At 50.9% G+C, this 19,833-nt stretch overlaps 1 protein-coding gene across 1 annotated transcript in view; it reads right to left on the bottom strand.

Moving 5' to 3' along the window:
* The window catches only part of CORO2B (coronin 2B), a 149,590-nt gene that overhangs the window by 23,204 nt on the left and 106,553 nt on the right, over positions 1-19,833 (bottom strand). The window contains exon 3 of the mRNA XM_069595488.1: positions 3,411-3,527. Within this exon, the coding sequence (XP_069451589.1) occupies positions 3,411-3,527 (117 nt within the window). The remainder of the gene's footprint in view (positions 1-3,410; positions 3,528-19,833) is intronic.

The raw sequence follows: 19,833 nt of genomic DNA, 5'->3' as shown, positions 1-19,833 counted from the left end.
CCAGCAGGGCTGACATCCTGCCCCAGCCCACCCCCAGCTCCTGGCGGGGTGGGGAGCATCACCTCTCCTGGGGGGGTGTTGGGTGAAGACAGCTGCTGGATGGAAGAGCAGTGGAACAGAGGGAAAGGAAAGACGCTGAGCCCATGAGAGGGGCCCGTCTCCCTTCCCCTCCTCCCACTCTCCTGGGATCGCTCTCTCCTCTCCTTGAGATGTCAGAAACCTCTCTCTGTGGCTGCTGGAGAAGGGCTGGGAGCATGAGGCTTGGAAACCCATAGCGCCCTTCCCTGCCGCCTGCCAGCCGCCCTCCCTAGCTGCGGCAGAAGCTATAAAAAGCACAGCCCTTCAACAATAGGTGACATCACCCAGCGGCGGAAAGAACTGGATTCTGCCAGATGCCAGGGAGAGTTACAGCCCCCAGCCTTCCCTCAGGACGGGAGCCCCTTGGGAAAGGGCTTGGTATGCTCTTGGATCCCTGAAAAGAGGGGCTTCGACTCTTGAAGACCTCCTCATGCCCTAAGGGAGAGGAGACTGGTGGGGGGACGGGGGCAGACCGGGGGGATGGACTTCACTGGAGATTTTTCAAGGGATGGAGATATGGGAAAAGAGCTGGGAGCAGGGTTGAGGCTGGCTGGATCCCCTCAGTGTCCTCTGAACGTTGTGAGACAAGCAGAGGGTGGGGAGTGGGTGCGCAGGGCCTGCCAGGGTCTCTCTGGGTCCCTTTGGGAGCTGGTTCCCTCCCCAGCTCTGGCGCGCGGCACAGTGCCTGGTATACAGTGCATATGCTGACTGACCTCCTAACCTTGGTTCTGGGTGTGGTGTCTGAGGCGCAGTAAGCTAGTTATGTGATCTGGAGTGGGTTGAAGGGTGCCTGACGCTGGAGGGGGCAATGGCAGAGATGGGAAGGTCAGTCAGAGCGGTGCTGGCAGCGTTGACCAGCCTCTTCACCCTACCCTGGGGGCAGCTGGTCCTCTGCCTTTCCAGCTCCCCTCCTAGGACCCGGGCAAGGATGCCCTGCTCTGTGTGCCCTCAGCGCCCTGCACGGGCTTGGCATAGGGAGCTCGCTGAGTCAGAGAGACTGTAGATGAATCTGAACTGTCAGCCCCTCCAGGCTCTGAGCCTCAGTTTCCTCACCTAAAGCCAGGGCTGTGGGTAGTTGCTCAGGGTTCTGGCTGGGAGTCAGGAGACCTGGGTTCCAGGTCCGTCTGGGACGTAAGCCCCTGTGTGATCCTGGGCCCTTGGTGTGCCCTTCTCCAGGAGGGGCTTGTTTCCAGTCATGGCAGGGGCAGGGGGAGTATTGACTCCAATGCCAAGACCTCTGGCCCTGAGGCTGGGGAGGGTCAGAGACATGAGCTGGCTGGACTGGCAGCCAGAGTGAGAGCTTAGTTCCTCTCTGTTCTGGAGACTTAATCCCCTTCTCTCTGGTGAGCAGCCCCGGGCCAACTCCTCTCCCCCTGTGGCCCCAAGCCCCATGTTCTTTCTCTTTATACCCTCAACATGTACACGAGTCATACCCCGCTCCTGGGCACTCCCTTTCTCTCTGCTGAGCCACATTCCAGCACCAGCCCAGCTGGCTGGAGTTCCACTTCTTCCACAAAGCCGCTGTGACCCATCCAGGCCCTTCCTTCCCTGACCCCAGAGCATTCAGTGTCTCCACGCCACACGGATGCAGGGGCTCCTGTTCAGATGGCTTGAGAAGCACAAGTCTCACTTCAAAGTTCAGCTGCTCACCCTGGCGTCCCAAGCCTTCCCTCTCTGCTCCTGACCTCCGTTCACAGCCTCCCTTCCTGCCCAGTCACCGTCTCCATTTTGCTGCAGAAAGTAACCGAACCTGATGGACTGTGCCCATCACAAATTCTTGCCCTCCTTTCTTATGCTGTGCCCTGCCCCTGATGCTGCTGCTCTCAGGAATCCTCTTGAGTTGACTCAGGGCTTTGACTTTTAGGAGTTGGTCAAGCCCATTCTACTCTATTAGCTCCCTCCGCAGCACTCCCTTTTACTAGACACTGTGCCAGCTGACCTCCTCCCTACCCCCTAATTTATTAACCAATGGGGACTATTTGCTGTGAATCTTTTTCTTTGGATAATTCATGAGATGGACTATATTCATTCTCATGTATTCATTTATCTTTCTACTCAATTCACCTTCATCCTGTCATCCTTCCTTCCCTCCATCCATCCATCTATCCATTATCCATCCATTCAGAGATCTATGCATCAGTGTAGTCATCCATCCAAAGATCCATTCAGCTAGCCATCTGTTTGTCCATCCATTCATCCATCCATCCAACCAACCATCCCAGCCAACCTACTAAGCATCTACCAGGTACTAGGCTCTGTGGTGGATGCTTGGGATTCAGAACCAAAAGGCCATGAGCTCTCAGGCTAGTCTGGAAAGATAGGAGACGTGAGCACCAAAGTTCCTTCTAGTTCCAACATCCTGGGAGTCTATGACCTGCCCCCAGACTATGCCAGTGAGGACTAGAGAGATGCTTGTGGTCTGATCTTCCCTCATCTGGGAACACCAGGGGCTGGAGCAGCCCCTCCTCGCCAGCTCAGCTGAGGCTCTGAAACCCCGTCTTGCTCCCAGGCTGGTGTGTTGACGTTGCTGAAGGGCAATTGAATAAAGGCCTGGGGCCCTTCTCCAGAAACCCAGACACTGCTGCCAACACCTGACTCTGCCTCCACGTGTGCGAGTCAGCAGGGCCTGGGGAAAGGGCGACCAGAAAGCAGCTTCACATGTTGCTCTCCCTGGATTCTTTATCTCCCCTTTCCAAATTATCTGCCTCCTGTCTTCCATCTCATCCCTCCAACCTGTTCTCTCTTCTCCTTCCCTCTGTCTCCCTGTTCCCTCCTCCTTACTTTCCTTCCCCTATTTCTTCTTTCTCCTCATTAAGTGGTAGGATGCATGGTGTTCAAATCCTGGGCCACCCCTGTGGGTCCTTGGACAAGTCATGACAAACCTCAGCCTAGTGTCCCTCTCTAAAACCATGGCTCACAGAGGACGAAACTACCCAGCCTGCAAGAACAGGGTCTCGTTTGCTCATGGCGCATCCATTTCTCCCCCTTTCCCCTTCTTCCTTGCCCATATTCCTCTTCTGATCCTTTTCCTTTTGTGGTCACAGATGAGTGCCAAAGCACAGATTTAATCTTTTTGTTCTGTTCTCACCTACAAAGTCAACACCTCTGAACGAAATCACGGTAAAGGCAGCAGACCTGCCATACAGCTCATGGACTGGCTCCCTGTCCTCTTCCTCACTTCCTGTCTCGGGGCTAGCCGAAGGGATGACCAAGAGGGCAGAAGAGGGGCAAAGAAGGGAGAAGGAGGGAATTTAGGGAGGAAGGCCTCCAGGAGGAAGCACGGAGGCATCCCCGTGCACCCACCCTCTCCGGGGAACACCCCTCCTGCTCACCGACGTGTCCTCTGAGCACGAGGCAATGATGTTGTCGATGAAGGGGTTCCACTTGATGTCCAGCACATTGCCCTGGTGGCCGCAGACCTTGGGATAGTTGGGTTCGATCCTGCCCGTCTGCCAAGGAGAGAGAGGGAAAGAGAAGAGAGAGGGGATTAGTTTGATGGCTCTGGGATGACCCAAAAGAAGAGCCAGAAGGTCCTAGAGGGTCCACTAATGTTTCTGGATCCCTGCATCCGGCTGGGCCAGACTGCCCTGCGGCTGCATCCTCCCAACCCTGAACGGTGGTGGGAGGGTCCCAGAGCAGGGTGGATGGGGTCATGCTGGTCCACACGACATCTGAGTGCAGCTTAGAGAAAGCTGTCCCTTCCTCAAGTGAAAACATCTAAAGTTAAGATGTACCCATCCACCTGAACCACCAAAGCCTGGTGGGCAGCAGCGCTGGCAGTTCGTGGGCCGTATGTCTGTACTTCCGCCCCATCTCTAGGGGGAGCTGACCCGGACAGGTTTGGATCAAGAGGCGGCTCTTTCCTGCCGCTCTGGCAATTGGTGGAGAGGTCTGAATCTCGGGGCACACGCGCACGTTAATCTGCCTGGGAAGTGAACGGTGCTGTTCCCAGATGCGGCGCATGCTTGTTCAGTGTGTGCCCGGTGCCCTGTGGCTGAAAGCACCGTCTCTGGAACCACACAGGCCTGTGTCTGAATCACAGCTCTGCCGCTTTTGAGCTCAGAGGCCTTCGGAAAGTCAACGAACTTCTCTAGGCCTCGGTTTCCTCATTTCCTTTCTTTCTTTTTTTCACTGCTTCAGCAACTTTATTTTCAGACACGTGGATATAAAATCAGCTGGAAAGCTTGAGAGTGCAGCTGTCATAAGAGAGGTTCCTCATTAGTATTGCTGCGAAGATTAAATGAGCGAATGTGCTTAACAAAGTACTTAGCGTGGAGATTATCATCATAGTGAATGCCCCATACCCGATACTAGTTATTATCATACAGGTTAGATGACACCTCCTCCAGGAAGTCTTCCTTCAAAGAATTAAGCACTCCTCCTTGGTGAGCTCACTGTATTTTGTGCTTCCCTCTATTATAGGCACCATCACAAAGAATTGCAGTCTGCTTCTGTCTGTTTATGAGCAACTGAGGACCGCCTTGTCTCTGAATCTCCAGCAACTTACAAGTCTGGCAAACAGTAGGTGCTCAGTACATGACTTGAAAGACATCCTGCAGTGGAGATGTAGTCCACAAAAGATGGAGCAAGGGGAGCTGGGGTGAGGGGCAGTTCCATGCCTACTGGCTGCAAAGGTGGAAGAGAGGAGAAATTGGAGACAGAGGCTGTGTCTCCATCCCCAGGTTAACATGAGATTTTTGGTGTGTGGAGGAAACTGGAAGGGTTTTCCCAGTCACTGCCCATCAGCTAACAGTGATCAGAGGCACCTGAGGCAGGTCAAACCTCACCCTCGTTATATTCCTCAACTGAATAAGCAGGAAATCAACCAGTTTCAGGCAAGCCCCTGCTACACGTGCCTTATAGTTCACCAGTGTGATGGGGCAAGAGTTATTTTAGAGTGTGTGTCCTGCCGTAACCTCTTCCCCACCCACTTCTTGTCTGAATGTCTATCTCCAGGTTGTCTGATTTTTTTTATAACACAGCAATGGCAGTGCTATGGAGGGTGAGGTATGAGGCAGAGAAAGAGAGAGAGGAAAAAGGCCTCGGAGATTGTACTTGGGAGAACTTCACTGACACTGTATCCTGGGGGAAATAAGAGATTTAAGGAAAAGGACTTGGGGAATATGGCTCTCAGTTAAGAATGGGATCCCCTTTTGCATCTTATGAGGGACACGATATGAACTGGAACACCTTTTTCAATTACTTTTAGGCTGTTGGACTATGTTTCTTTAATTGAGACTCTGAGCAGAGACTGATCCACACATGGCCCTAGGATTTACTAGAGTTACAAAGTAGGTTCTTTAACTCTCACAAAGCCCTGGGAATTAGGCATGAGGAAATGAATGCCCAGAAACGTTAAGCAACTTGCCCAAGGTCACCCAGCTGAAAGCAAAGCTAGGATTCCCACACAGGGGTGACCCTCAAAGCCGAGCTGAACCCCACTGCTTATTGCTGGCCAACTCCCCTCCTCCAGCTCTGATGTCCACGGGCTGACAGGCCCTGCATCACCTGTTTCCACGGCTCACGCGCTCTCTGCCAGAGCCTTCTCTCCTTACATCTGATCCTGAAGGCTGCCCTGAGTAAAGCTGTCTGCATTTAGCTTTCGGTACCCAGGCAGATCTCAGGGGCACTGAATCAGTCAATAGGTAGCCAGCAGCTAGCAGCAGCTTCTGGTCAGCAGCCTGCAGGTGATGTCCTGGAGGGACAGGTGAAGCCACATCACTGGAGTGTATCAGAATGGGGAGAGGTCAAGTTTCTACACTGGGGGGTGGGAGGTGGGGGGTGGGTGGGCTTCCCAGGTGGTGCAATAGTAAAGAACCCACCTGCCAATGCAAAAGATGCTGGAGATGCGGGTTCGACCCCTGGGTCAGGAAGAGCCCCTGGAGAAGGAAATGGCAATCCACTCCAGTATTCTTGCCTGGGAAATCTCATGGACAGAGGAGCATGCTGGGTTATTGGTCCACGGGGTTGCAAAGAGTCAGACACAACTGAGCTCGCAGCCATGCACCATCCTGACAGAGTCCTTCCAGGTGGACTTCCCTTTTCAAAATGGATGCCTTCCCCAAAGGGATGGTTAACACTGATTTTCATGGCTGAATCACATTGTTGTTCTCGTAAATGGTGACCCGCAGAGTTCTGCAGTGCAGAACCTGCTCAGCTGTACACAGCATCCTCAATGGGAGGGACCTCTTTTCAAATTGGCAGCTCTGAATTTTTCTGTTTTATATAGTAGGGATCAAACTCTGGCCCACGGCAGTGAAACCACTGAATCCTAAACCACTGAACTGCCAGGGAATTCCCTAAATTTTGTTTGAAAGACAAGATTCATTACTAAGAAGAAAAGTTTGAAAACCACAGTTATATAGAGAAATCAAGCAAATTTTAAAATATAATTATTAACACCAGGAGAAGAACTGCATAAGAAAGCTTATACAATCATAGTGATAATGACTTATGGACAATATTTACGTTGTGGTACTAATGCAAATCCTGAATGTTTATTTAAACATGGACTTCCCTGGTGGCTCAGATAGTAAAGCGTCTGTCTACAGTGCGGGAGACCTGAGTTCGATCCCTGGGTTGGGAAGATTCCCTGGAGAAGGAAATGGCAACCTACTCCAGTACTCTTGCCTAGGAAATCCCATGGACGGAGGAGCCTGGAGCAGGCTACTGCCCATGGGGTCACAAAGAATTGGACAGGACTGAGCGACTTCACTTTCACTTTCAATAATGTAAATCCTGAATGTTTATTTAAACATGAGTTGTGCTATAATATACTGGGCTGGCAGAGGTAGGAAAAATGTGTGTGTGTAGAGTTAAGACAGGAGACAGAGCTGCTCGAGAGCCAGATCCTCATCTTCCATAATAGGAAGTCAATAGACAATGTCTAAGATTTTAAAAAATCAAGACATTGAAGAGAAAGCATGTCATTAAGAAATACAAAGAGAAGTACAAAAAGAAACAGCTCAAAACATTGGAAGCAGCTAAGGAGTAGGAAATGAGGGGTGTAGCAAAGTAGGGTAAAGATCGAGGGGACAGGGCCTGGTGTGCTAGCAAGCGTTTAACAACTGATTTTCCAGGAAAGAAAGGCCCTGGTTTGGAACATTTGCCAATTTCAGTGGCAAGTGCCCATCATTTCAAACTACCACGGTGCTATCACCAGAAGCAGAGTAAAAAGAGACTTGGGAGGCTTCCCTGGTGGGGACAGGGGATAAGAACCTACCTGCCAATGAGGAAGACACAGGTCTGATCCCTGGTCCAGGAAGATGCCAGAGGCCAAGGGGCAACCAAGCCCAGGAGCCACAGCTACTGAGCCTGTGTGCTGCAATTACCAAAGCTGGTGTACTGCCTCTACTGAAGCCTGTCCATCCAGGCTGGTGTACTGCCTCTACTGAAGCCTGTCTATCCAGAGCCCGTGCTCTGCAACAAGGGAAGCCGCTGCAGTGAGAAGCCCACGCACCGCAGCTAGAAAGGAGCCCCCGCTCGCCACAGCTAGAGAAAATCCGTGTGTAGCAACAAAGACCCAGCACAGCCAGGAAATAAATAAATTAAATAAATAAGATGCATTTATTAGGAAAAAAGAGACAGCAGCACACCAGACAGTAGTAAAATAATTAGGAAGAAATAAATTTTTAATATTTAGTACTTCTGTTTTTAACATAATTCATTTAATTGAAAGTTGCATAAATTGTAATGATCGTGCTTAAAAAGTGGCAGGGAAAACTCCTAAAAATTTAACAACATGCAAAAATTAAACAAAAATTTATACATGAGCTGGTGTAAGCCCACCCCAGCACAGCCCTTGCAGTGTTATAGGCCTCAGTACTATTAGACTTCGTGACCCCCTGTACAGTTATTACTCTTAGAGACCCAACAAAGAACAAATAAAATGCATGTATCAGGTGTTCTAAAGGAAGCTTGTTCTGAAATTGTTTTCCTGAATTTGTAATAAATGTGAACAATCCTCTCCCCAGACCCTTCAAATGCCTCTGTTTTCTGTTCTACTTTCTGGATGCAGGTGTGGCTAGAGACCAAATGCAGATCTGGTTCTTCATGGCAACCCAACACTGCCGTCTCATACTTGTGCCCATGGCAACACTAATAGCTATTATTAATATAGCAATATAATCAAACATATTAATTTATAGACACCATCACATTTAATCCTCATAGCAACCCCAGCTTATATCTGAGAAAATAGTTGTGTAAAGAGCTTCTCCCAGGTGGCGCTAGTGGTAAAGAACCCGCTTGCCAACGCAGGAGATGTAAGAGACGGGGGTTTGATCCCTGGGTCAGGAAGATTCCCTGGAGGAGGACATGGCAACCTACTCCAGTCTTCTTGCCTGCATGTCCCACGGGCAGAGGAGCCTGGTGGGCTACAGTCCATAGGGTTGCACAGAGTGGGACGCAACTAAAGTGACTTAGCACAGCACAAACAGCTTCTAAGGAGTGAAGTCACAGTTTCTCACTGTTTCATAACTTCAGAATCACTGTTGAGATGGTCAGCTCACAGAATTGTTCCAGCAGGAGGGTTCCCCAGGGTCCTGGGGTCTAACCTGCCATTTGAACCTCAAAAGGAGCTTGAGCCTCACCAGAGCTGGGACAGAAATCTTGCTGCATAGGGTGGGGAGGGGGTGCCTATTACACGATGTCTTTAATCACTGGGGAGATCTTCAGGCTGTTAGGGCAGGCCTTGTCCTGGCCACCTTGAAGGACAAATCCAGTCGGGACAGACCTTCGATGTCAGATGGCAGGGGTCGTGCACCCTGAGTCTTCTCAAGGAGGAGCCCACAGCTGGAGATCAGGCTGCAGCTCAAATATTCCTGAGCTGCCAAAAGACAGAGCTGGGAGGGGCTGGGAGTGCCAAGCAGGGCAAATTTCCCACAGATCTATTTGACAAGGTCTTGGGCTTCCCCGGTGGCTCAGACGATAATCAGCCTGCAATGCAGGCTACCTGGGTTCGACCCTTGGCTTGGGAAGATCCTCTGGAGGAGGGCATGGAAACTTACTCCAGTATTCTTGCCTAGAGAACCCCCGTGAACAGAGGAGCCCGGTGAGCTACAGTCCATGGGGTCGCAAAGAGTCGGGCACGACTGAGTGACTAAGCATAGCACAGGACAAAGACTTTCGTTTTTATTTGTATTGTGTATTTTTTATATTTTGGCCGTGCCACGCAGCTTGTGGGACCTCAGTTTCCAGACCAGGGATCGAATCTGGGCCGTGGCAGTGACAACACTGCATCCTAATCACTAGGTCACCAGGAAACTCCCTCAGAGACTTTTAAAAGTTTCTTAGCCTTTGATCAATAACTCCACTTTGGGAATGCATCCCAGAGAAATGAACAGGGATGCATACTAAGACATTCACTGCCCGGTTATTTGTAAGAAGGAACAAAAATAAAAGCTCAACAATGGTACATTGCGGAAATGAATTTTAGGATGCCAATATAATGGACTATTATGAAATCACTTAAAATCATATTTTCAAAAAATATTTAATGACATGGGAATTGCTCAAGGGCTAATGGTAAGTGAAACAGTCAGAATCAAGTTTATACCTAAAGTGATCCCTAGCTATTAAAAAAACAACACAGTCTGTAAGAAAATGCATCAAAAGGTTAATAGCGACAATCTCTCATTAGTTGGATGTTAGTTTTTCTCACTTTCATGCAATGAACATTTATAATTTCTAATAAAATATAAATATCATTTAAAACACACACACACTCACCATAGTGTTTTGTTTCTGGTACCCCAGGTGGGAGATGATCACCATAGATTTGATTGAAAACTATCCCTCTCTGGCTTCAGTTTAGCAAGTCTTAAAGAAATAAGATGCAGGCTCATACTGACCAGATTTACATGTTTCAGAAGCTTTGGTGGAACATAGATATGGTTTGCTCATACAGGTTTCTTTACTCACTTGTTGCCACACAGATAGTTTAGGGGAAAATAAGATCCTTGAAAGTGAATAAAATTATATAGCTAATTGAAAATATGTTTCAGCGTGTGTGTGTGTGTGTGCATGTGTGCAGGCAGGCCAGGCTCTCCCTTGGAGAGGCTGGACGGTGTGGCTCACCCAGCAGATTGCCAGGGGAACGGCGGGTACCCTGGGCCCCAGTCCAGGCTTTATTTGAACCCAGTGAACTGACTGAGATATTTTCAAAACAACCTGCATTGCAGCTTCAGCTTCCTAGAATTTCCCATGGTTGCAAAGCTGAATTTTGTACACAGAAGCAAAATGTTTTCTTACCTGGAGAATCAGCTTAGTGAGGCAGAAAGAAAAGAGTGAGCAGGAGGCAGGCTTTCTAGACCTGGTCTCAGGCCACCTCATCAACCGAATGACCTTGAACGTGCCCCTTGGCTTCTCCGGGCTTCCCAGATTCCTGGACCCTGGGCAAATCCCTTTCTGCTTCTTCCTGGCTGCCCATTTTACTGTATGAAGCCAGGCATACCTGCAACCAGAGGGCCTAGCTTCTGGCACACCAGGACAGAAGACGCGGATGAGCATCAATTCACTGGAGATAACAATGAAAAAGACGAGGATGGCGATAAAGACCGTTTGACAAGTGCTTACAGTGTCTCGTGCTTAGCAATTTGCATACATTATTTTATGTAAGTCTTGTTACAAAGTTTTAGTAACTCCAGCAAGGACCTACTGTATAGCACAGGGGACTCTGCTCAATATTCTGTAATAACGTAAACGGGAAAAGAATTGGAAAAAAAAAATAGATGCATGTATACGTATCACTGAATCACTTTGCTGTACCCCTGAAACTAGCACAACATTGTTAACCAATATAAACTTTAAAAAAAAAATTTATTAAATCCTACAACTCCCCTATAACAACCCATTTTATGGATGAGAAAACCACACTCTGGTGAATGATTTGCAGACGGTGATGTAGCTGGGCAACGAGAAGCTGCAATTTGCACTGGGTGCTGTCTGGCTCTGAGGCACCTCGGCTACACTGCCCTCCTATTTCAGAATGCAGGTGAGGGCCTCCCTGGTGGTCCAGGGGTTAAGGATCTGCCTGCCAATGCAGGAGACATGGGTTCGATCCCTGGTCCAGGAAGATCCCACATGCCAGGGGTCAACTACGCCCATGTGCCACAAATACTGAGCCCATGCTCTCAAGCTGCGCTCTAGAGCCCGTGCTCTGCAACAAGAGAAGCCACCACTATGAGAAACCCATGTACCACAATGAAGAGCAGTTCCTGCTCGCCGCAGCTAGAGAAGGCTGGCACACAGCCACAAAGACCCAGCACAGCCAACGATAAATGAATAATTTTTAAAAACAGCGTATAGATAAGTGGTGATTGTTGTTCAGTTGCTCAGTCCTGTCCAACTCTTTGCGACCCCATAGACTGTAGCACACCAGGCTTCCCTGTCCTTCACCATCTCCCAGAGCTTGCTCAAACTCACGTGCACTGAGTCGGTGCAGTCATCCAATCATCTCATCCTCTGTCACCCCCTTCTCCTCTCGCCTTCAATCTTTCCCAGCATCAGGGTCTTTTCTAATGAGTCAGCTCATTGCATCAGGTGACCAAAGTATTGGAGCTTCAGTATCAGTCTTTCCAATTAATGTTCAGGGTTGATTTCCTTTAGGATGGACTGGTTTGATATCCTTGTGGCCTGAGAGAGGCTCAAGAGTCTTCTCCGGGACCACAATTCAAAAGCATCAATTCTTTAGCACTCAGTCCTCTTCATGGTCCAACTCTCACATCCGTAAATTAGGGGGGAAAGTCATAAATCAGAAGTAGGCCTTCAGAATTTCTCATAAGGTTATCAGAAGGGACTGACTGGCAACTCAGTTGTGAAAACCATCATGCTTGCTCCTGAAGACCCTCCCTTTCCCAATGCTCTCTTTCCTCTCCCTCACCCTAGTGGTTCTTAAACTTTGCTTTTGTTTTAGAATCACATGGAAAGTTTTAAAAATTCCAGTGCCCAGGTAGGGATCCCGTATCAATTTAATCCCAGTGTCTGGGAAGGGGGAGCCAGGCATCAGTGTATTTTAAAGATTTCCAACTGATTCCCTTGAGCAGTGAAGTGTGGGAGCCACTACCCTAAAGACTCCATATCCCGCTGGGCCCTCAGGGAAGTACCTGCAAAGCTCACTCCTTCTGGCACAGGAGCAGAGACTGTAGGTGTTGCTAGATGTGGATGCCAGGGGTGAGAAGTCAAAAAACAGCATTGCATGTTTAGTGCAGGTCCAGATAAAGCAAATAGGAAGAAAAATGGTCACATCAGGTGATGTGCGATTTAAAAGAAGCCCCAGAGCAATAGATAACCCTGACCCAGGAGATGGGTGAGCTCACAGCGGAACCCCAAGCTTCTGCATGAGAGATGTTTTGGGCTCTCCACCCTTCTGCCTCTGTCATCACACTCCCTCCTCCATGTGCTGCCCCAGGTGTCCCAGACTATCTGAGTAGGCTGCCTACTACTGTCTCCCCTTCTCTGGATGGACGTGGACATTAGTGAGAGAGTTATTATAAACTAGGCAATGTAGTCCTTCTCTCTAAAGCTCTGGGCGGAGTCAGGCCCCTGTGTCCAAGCCTCCTGGGTGTGAAGGAGGCCTCGGCCTCCAGCTTTCAGCCTTGACACTTCACAAAGCACTTGCACCTGCATTATCTAATTATTAATGCCCAGGGAAGGGGTGACCCAAGGGAACTTGCTCCTGGTCATCTCCACGTGGCGGTGACACCAGAACAAGACTGTGCAGCCTCAGAGCTCTGGGTACCACCACGGCCTTCTCAGCAGGGCCTAAGCATTGTGTGTCCTTCGTCCAAAGGAGGGGTCCCCAGTGTCCAGTATCTAAGGCCTGATGATCTGAGGTGGGGCTCATGTTATAATAATAGAAATTAAGTGCACAATAAATGTGATGTGCTTGAACCACCCCCAAACCATTCCCCTCTGCCCTGGTCTGGGGAAAAATTATCTTTCATGAAACTGGTCCCTGGTCCCCAAAATGTTGGGGACTGCTGGTCCAAAGTGTGGGTACCAGCACCCCAGGTGTGCTCAATCTGCCAGTGGCTGTCCCCAGCACACGAGCACACACAGGCACGCACGCTCACACATTTACACATGCCCCTTCCCCCCATATAAACTACTCTCCACACCACTTCTTCCCAGGCCTCCGACTGCACTCCTTCCTTCCCTCCATCCCAATCAGAACTTCCTGGGCTCATGTCCCACACTTCAGGGCCCTGCACTCTTCAGCCCGTTAATCTGAAATAATATGTATAATAAATAAGAGCCTGCTAAGGAGAACACTGGAGGCTAATGGGTCAGTCCATTTCTCCCTGTGGGCCATCGATGTGCATGTTCACAGCAAATTTTTAGAGAAGGCCGTTTAGCCCAGAGGTGGTCTCTCCTGGGTGTCTGGGCCCCTGGGCAGTCCTCTGGGAGCTCTATTTTGGGTGGAGGGCTTTGTTCGTGCTAGAGCTCACAGGACTGTCCTCGGATTTCTGAAGTGGGCCCACCGACTTGCCCCTTGTCTCTAGTGTCTGCCCTCTGCAGTTCTCTCTGATCCAGCTTACATACCGTTGTCTAGTTTTTCCAGAGTACAGCTCTGCTGCAGTAAGCCTCCCACTCTGAAATTTTCAATGGCTCCCTACTCTCCCTACTATCTTGACTTTCAAAGCCAAATTCCTTATGAGATATCAGAACTGCTGTGGTCCCAGCCTGACCCTGCCCTGATACAATCGCCCACCCTACTGCTCATGCCACACGAGTGACTCTCCACACCCCCGACCTCCAACGCTCCCGCCACCCGATAACCTTTGGTTCCTGGCTCAGCCCTGCCTCCCGGCTGTGAGAACCCCGAGGCTGGTGACCTTGGCCCCCCTGCCTTCAGAGCCTCATTTAGTGCCCTGCTCATAACAAGCACTAGAGCTGGGTGAATGACTATCAGCCCGCGTCCCACCTCTGAGTCTTTGCTCACGCTGTTCCCTCAGCCCGGATGCCCTTCCCCATCCTCAGCACCCAGGAAACACCGTCCAGGGAGCAGACGTATCTCTCAACCTTTCCCACGCTGGGAGATAATACTGGATCCTGCTGTTCTGACCTTGAGAAATTCTAGGTCTGGGGCTGAGCTTCGGGGTAGATTCACAGTCAAAGGGCAGAGTGTGTAACAAAGGCTGTGATGCTCTGAAGGCCGTCACCCTGTCAGACAAAAGTTCATGGAGAGACCTCAGGAAGCCTCCCAACTTCATGACTTCCTGTTTTGAAATTTCCCCTCGGTCTTTTATCTTTGTGTTTCTCAAGCTGGAAAGGGTTTGCTGGTTTTTCCAGTTAAAATCCCTAGTGTGCATGCGTGCTTATGTTCTGGGGGAAAATGGTGGGAGCGGGTTCCCTGGGGAGGGTGGGTAGAGGGTTTGTTTGGGGAAGAACTGTAAGGAATTCTCCTTCTCCTGGTATGTATTTGAGCACTTGGAGATGAACCTGGTTTTCCCAGGCTCCAGCAGGAAGAGGTAATAAGGCCACCTTTGTCTTCGGTCCTGGCCTGTGTCATGCGGCAGACCCCAGGGGAAGAGATAAGAGACTCCTTGAGGCTGAAATGGGAAAAAACTGAGTAACAGTGGGTGTGTAAGTGAGTGTGAGTGTGAGTGTGTGTGTGTTGAGGAGAGGGATGCCTGGGACCTCAGTGTTCACACTAGTCCCTGTAGTTTCCTGATTACTTGCCCCTTTTTATTAAGATAAAACCCCATGCTAAAACATAAAGCAAATAAGAAAACTCCAAACTTACTGTGCCTGAAGAGTCTACACAGAGTGGGGTTTTTGAGGGGGGTCATGGGGGTGTTCACAGTCTCCTGGCTGTTCACAGTCTCCTGGAGAGACAGACAAAGAGCTAGACAAGGTGCAGGGTGGGCTGTGCTTCGGTGGGGGAAATGCCGGGGCTGTGGGAGTGCAGGAGGGGGGCAAGTAGTTGAGGCTCTGAAATCTAGAAAGGCTTCCCAGAGGAAGTGTGGAAGGCCCAAAAGATTGATAGCACACAGCCAAGGACGGCGCGGGGGATGCTTACGACACAGAAGGACCAGTCCCTGCCAGATAAGTGGAGAGAAAGACCAGAGAAGGGCCAGTTCAGACGGTTCAGGAACTCGCTGGCCTCATGAAGGGGTGTGGGCTTCATCCCGTGGGCCGTAAGTATAATGGGGCTGGGGACCACAGAGAGGAGAGTCCCTCACACCCCAGTCCTGCCTTCCTGTCCCAGTGTCCCACTGTGGGGAAGAAGGGGAGTGAGCCAAAATCTGTGCCTACTGGAAATGTAAAAGAATTGGCAAAAAATACGAAACAGCATCTATGCAAATTGTGGGGGAAACCTTAGTTTTACAATGGGCAGAAAAGCAAATCTCTGGTGGTGTCAGAAAAGCAAGAGAAAAGGAGAGTGCTTGCACCATCTCGAGGCTGTCCACACCAGCCCTGTCCTTCCTCCCTGCCACAGAGCCAAGAGGACAAAAATCCCTCTTTCCATTTGCCGTCTGGCCCACGGAGAAAGGACAGAGAGGTGGATCCCTCTGCCTGAAGCTCTTCCTGCAACCTCCCCACACACCTATTTCTCCTGCAGAATGAGAGGAAATTCATCAGGGGCCATTATTTTGGGCCCATCCACCCGGGGTTTGGCGAGCATTGCTACAGCTCTGTTCCAGTGGACGGGGCAGCAGCCTGGAGTCAGGGCTCCGGCAGATATTGTTAATTGCTTCCTGTGTCCCTCCTGAGTCCTGACATCCTTGGAGATCTGAGCTGGACATGGATGAGATGAAGTCTGAATGTCTGCCTGGGGCCACGTGACTCCCTAGAGCTCTGACAGCTGTCTGCTAAGCCTCTGAGACCCCTGGGTACCTCTCCGCATTCACAGGAGATTCCCAGAGGCCTCGGGTAAGTTAATCCTCACAAATACCTTCACATCCGCCCCTTCCTCTCCAGGCCCACCCTGCCTCCCACCTCCAGGCACTCATACTCTCCCAGCTGCTCTCCTTCGTGCCAGCCTTTTCCCAAACCCCACTGTGACATCGGCATTCTATTAATATAATGATTTGCACTGTGCAGCTCCTCCAGAACTTTCCATGGTTGTAACCATTTGTATGAATGTGGCAGTTTGGCATCCAAGCTTCCCTCCTGATCTGGGGGACGCTCCTGCTGTGGGCTGCACTGATGAGACACGGTGCCTCAGCTCCCATTGTGAGAGCTGAAACGGGGCTCCTCCGACCTGGGGTCCCCTGCTGGCAAGCAGGGACATGTAGCTGGGCTTGGCCAATCAGACCTTCTGCCAAGGGTGGCCAAGCTCTGATTTAACTTGGTGCTCACTTGTGTTCCAGTTCCATTTGCCAGCACCCAGCCCCTTGGATCTATGAAAGCCCCGAACCCTCTTTTGCTCAGGAAGATCAAAGGTGACTTTTATGGCCAGCTAGGGATCCAGACTGAGTCAGCGCCCTTGTCCCTACCTTGATTAGATCCAGCTCATCTGCCTGGGCCTTGAGGGACTCACACACCCTGTTCCACACCCTCCACCAACTTACCAACCAGTTTCTTCAACACTACTGGGGGTCATACTTCTCAATTTTAAATATTGTATCTCAGGTCTTTATAAAATACTGCAATCTTCCTACATCCCAGTATTTTGATGACCACATGTTTTTTTTTCTCAGACTGCTTCTCACATCTAGAAGAAACACAGAACATCTTTGCCAGGTCAAATGTGTCCTAACCCTTGAGTTGGGAAAATACGGTCCCCAAACAGGGTGCTCCTCACTGGCCCGTGACAGCCTCACTCCCCCTCCCCACCTTCCTCATAACACATGTCCTTCCCAGGCTGGGCCTCTGGACCTGTGCAAGCCTTAGCCATCCTTCCCCTTAGCTTTCACAGCTCTCCCCATAACTCACCACTTTTGATAATACTGGTGATCACTGAGGGCCTTCGACAGGTCAGGCCTGAAACCAAATGTTATTTCAATTATTTACCAAGATAACTGTATAAAGTACATACCATTGTGTCCATTTTACAGAGGAGGAAGCTGAAGCTCAGTGAAATTAGTTAACACAGTGTAAGGCCAAGACTCAAGCCTCAGTCTGTGTGACTTCCGAGTTAGAATGTAATCTACCTGAGCGGCAGTGCTTGGTCTAGTTCTCTGCTGTAAATCCAGGGTCTGGAATTGTGCCTGACTGATGGTAGGCTCTCAGTAAATTTTCATTGAATGAATTAATGATGCCATAAACTTTGGGCCTCATCGGGTCCCCTGTACAGTTGCATGGGTTGTGCACTGCACAACTCAAGGGACTCCAATTCACATGGTGTAGAGCCTTCTGCGGTGCTCTGGGCTTAGCCATGATGCTGCCCTGCCCCTTCACTTAGTACTGCCTTGTGTTTGCTCTGTTTCATGGTTGTTGGAGATTATCAGTACCGTCATCTTAGATGAGATAATCATGGAGGTTTCTCAACAGAGTGTGGGACAAAAGTGAAACCTAAGACACGAGAGACATGCTTCTTATGCCCTCTGGCTACAAGCACAAGGTCAGGTCTGTACTCGAGATGGAGTGACTCCCCAGCCTCATGCTGGCAGTTGCACCGGCGCTGCTTCTGTCAGCGGCTGGAGAGGCATCCACCTCCCCCAGGCTGGACCACTCCTCCGCCTTATCCGCTGAGTGAACCCACCGTCCACCAAGAGCCTGCCGACTGTGCAGAGGGAGGCCCAATGCCTGCCATCTCCCGTGCTCAGACACCGCCAAGGCTCAGCCCTGGGCTGCCGCTGGCCCCTGGAAGCTGTGAAATGCACGGGCAGAGCAGCGGGCCTCTGGCTCAGCCCCTCAGCCTTGCTCCATCAGGGACACCTAAGAGACCAAGAAAGGAACACACCGCCTCCAAGGCAGTAGCCCTGGGACCTCAGTGGCCTGGAAAACTCCCTTTAAATAGTGAGTGAGCAGCCCAGTCCTTAGATGCTCCCCTTCTCCAAGCCTTCTCCTGGCTGAATCTGTGCAGGCTGGTGATCCTCAGGGGTTGGGGCTGGGCTCGTGGGAGAAGGAGCCTACTGCAGCACTTTAAGCTCTCAGGCTCTGGGGTCCGGTTTCGACTCTGCTCTCACCGATGGTGACTGAGCAAGTTGCTTCCTCCTGGGCTTCAGTTTCCTCGTGACAGTAAACGCATGCTCACGCAGCACAGTGCCTGGCACTAAGTAAGCACTCAATCGATATCAGTTATCATTATCATCTCCAAAATGAGGGTCTGCACTCCCCTTCTACCCCTGTGCTCTGCACAGCAACCCCGCCCCGGACACTCCCTCCGCTGCCCTGTGCTGTATCTCATGGCTCCATCCCCCTACCATCCAGGGCTGGGTGTGTGTCTAACCCATCCTCATAGCCCAGGCCTAGCACAGTCCCACCCAGCACGCATGCTCAGAAGTGACTGGTGAACAGAACTGAAACCTCAGGGTCCTTCCAGCTCTGTCTATGGTGACAAGCTGAACCTCCACCCATATGCTCATCAGACAGAGACAAGGACCCTCCCTGGGCTTGCCACTGGCCACCTAGAGATGGAATCCTTTCTCTGAATGTCAGCTCCATGACAACGTGTTTTTCTCACTGCTGTAACCACAACACCTAGCACAGTGCCAGGCACACAGTAGATTCTACTGATAAATATTGATTGAATGAATGCTACAGGGAGAAGCAGGTGACGTTTCCAGGAAGGTGCACACCCTCTCTCACCCACCTGGAGGGCCAGGGCAGGGCTTTGCTCTTCAGCTCCTCTTGTCAAGCTGAGTTGGGCTGTCAGAGGGGCAGGGAGGGGAACACACCCCCTGTTTATGCCTGCCATCTGGCTTCTAGCCAGATCCATTATCTTTCCATTGACTTGGGGCTACTCTAATTCTCAAAAGATAAATGGGACGGGAGGCCTGGGCTGGGTTGAGCACTGGGGGATGCAGTCATGAAAGCCTGGGGCTAGGTGAGTGGCACTTGTGTGTCTGGAGGCTCCGCATGGGAGGTGGTGTGGGCCGCTCCTCTGAGCCTGGCCCTGGCTGCCCCACCTGCCAATCCCTGGCACACTCAGGTTGTCCAGTGGCCCCATGGCCATGTTCTGGGGGCTCTGTGTGGGGGACGGCAGAGAGGGCTTCCATCAGTGTAGAAATTTGGGCTTCCTGATCCTTCAGAACCCACACTCTGCACTGCGGAGCCCTCAGCCATGCCTGGCTTGACGGTCTGCCCAGACTGGGTGGCGAGGGGTTAACCCACAAGCAGCGGCATGGGTGCTGAGCATCTCCTGGGGGGTGTCAAGTGCATGACCGGCCTCAGGAAGGGATAGTGGCACTCGGAGTGCAAAGTGGAGGCTCTTGTCAGTTTCCGAAGGCTGAGCTCAGTCTCCCTGGCCAAGCCTTTGGTCCTCACTGGGCCCTGGGAGGCAAGGGTTTTCATGGAACCTGATCTCTGCTTGGGAGGGGAAGGAAGCCCCTGGTCCAGTCCAGCCTCAGGTCTAGCTGCAAAGACCCTGTGGCCAGTGGAGTCAGAGGACCGGGGTCTGTACTTGACGTGATGTTGGAGGAGACCTTGTCCTCCAGCCATGGAGGCAGGAGGCAGGCCCAGGGGAGGGGAAACGTCACCCTCTGACCCCGCAGTCCTGAAAGCTGAAGACAATGACCTGCAGCTAGTTAAAGGCCAAGGTGGGCCAGGAGGAGGAGAAGCAGTGCCACTTGAATTCAGGGTCCTCCCTTGGAGTGTCTACCTAGCTCACAATGATTCCCTTACCAAGACTTTTACCCACAGATG

The sequence above is a fragment of the Ovis canadensis genome, chromosome 7 (genome assembly GCF_042477335.2).
Source record: "Ovis canadensis isolate MfBH-ARS-UI-01 breed Bighorn chromosome 7, ARS-UI_OviCan_v2, whole genome shotgun sequence".
In the NCBI taxonomy this organism is placed as follows: Eukaryota; Metazoa; Chordata; class Mammalia; order Artiodactyla; family Bovidae; genus Ovis; species Ovis canadensis.
The sequence above is the reverse complement of the archived record's forward strand: the minus strand, read 5'-3'. Positions and strand labels throughout refer to the sequence as shown.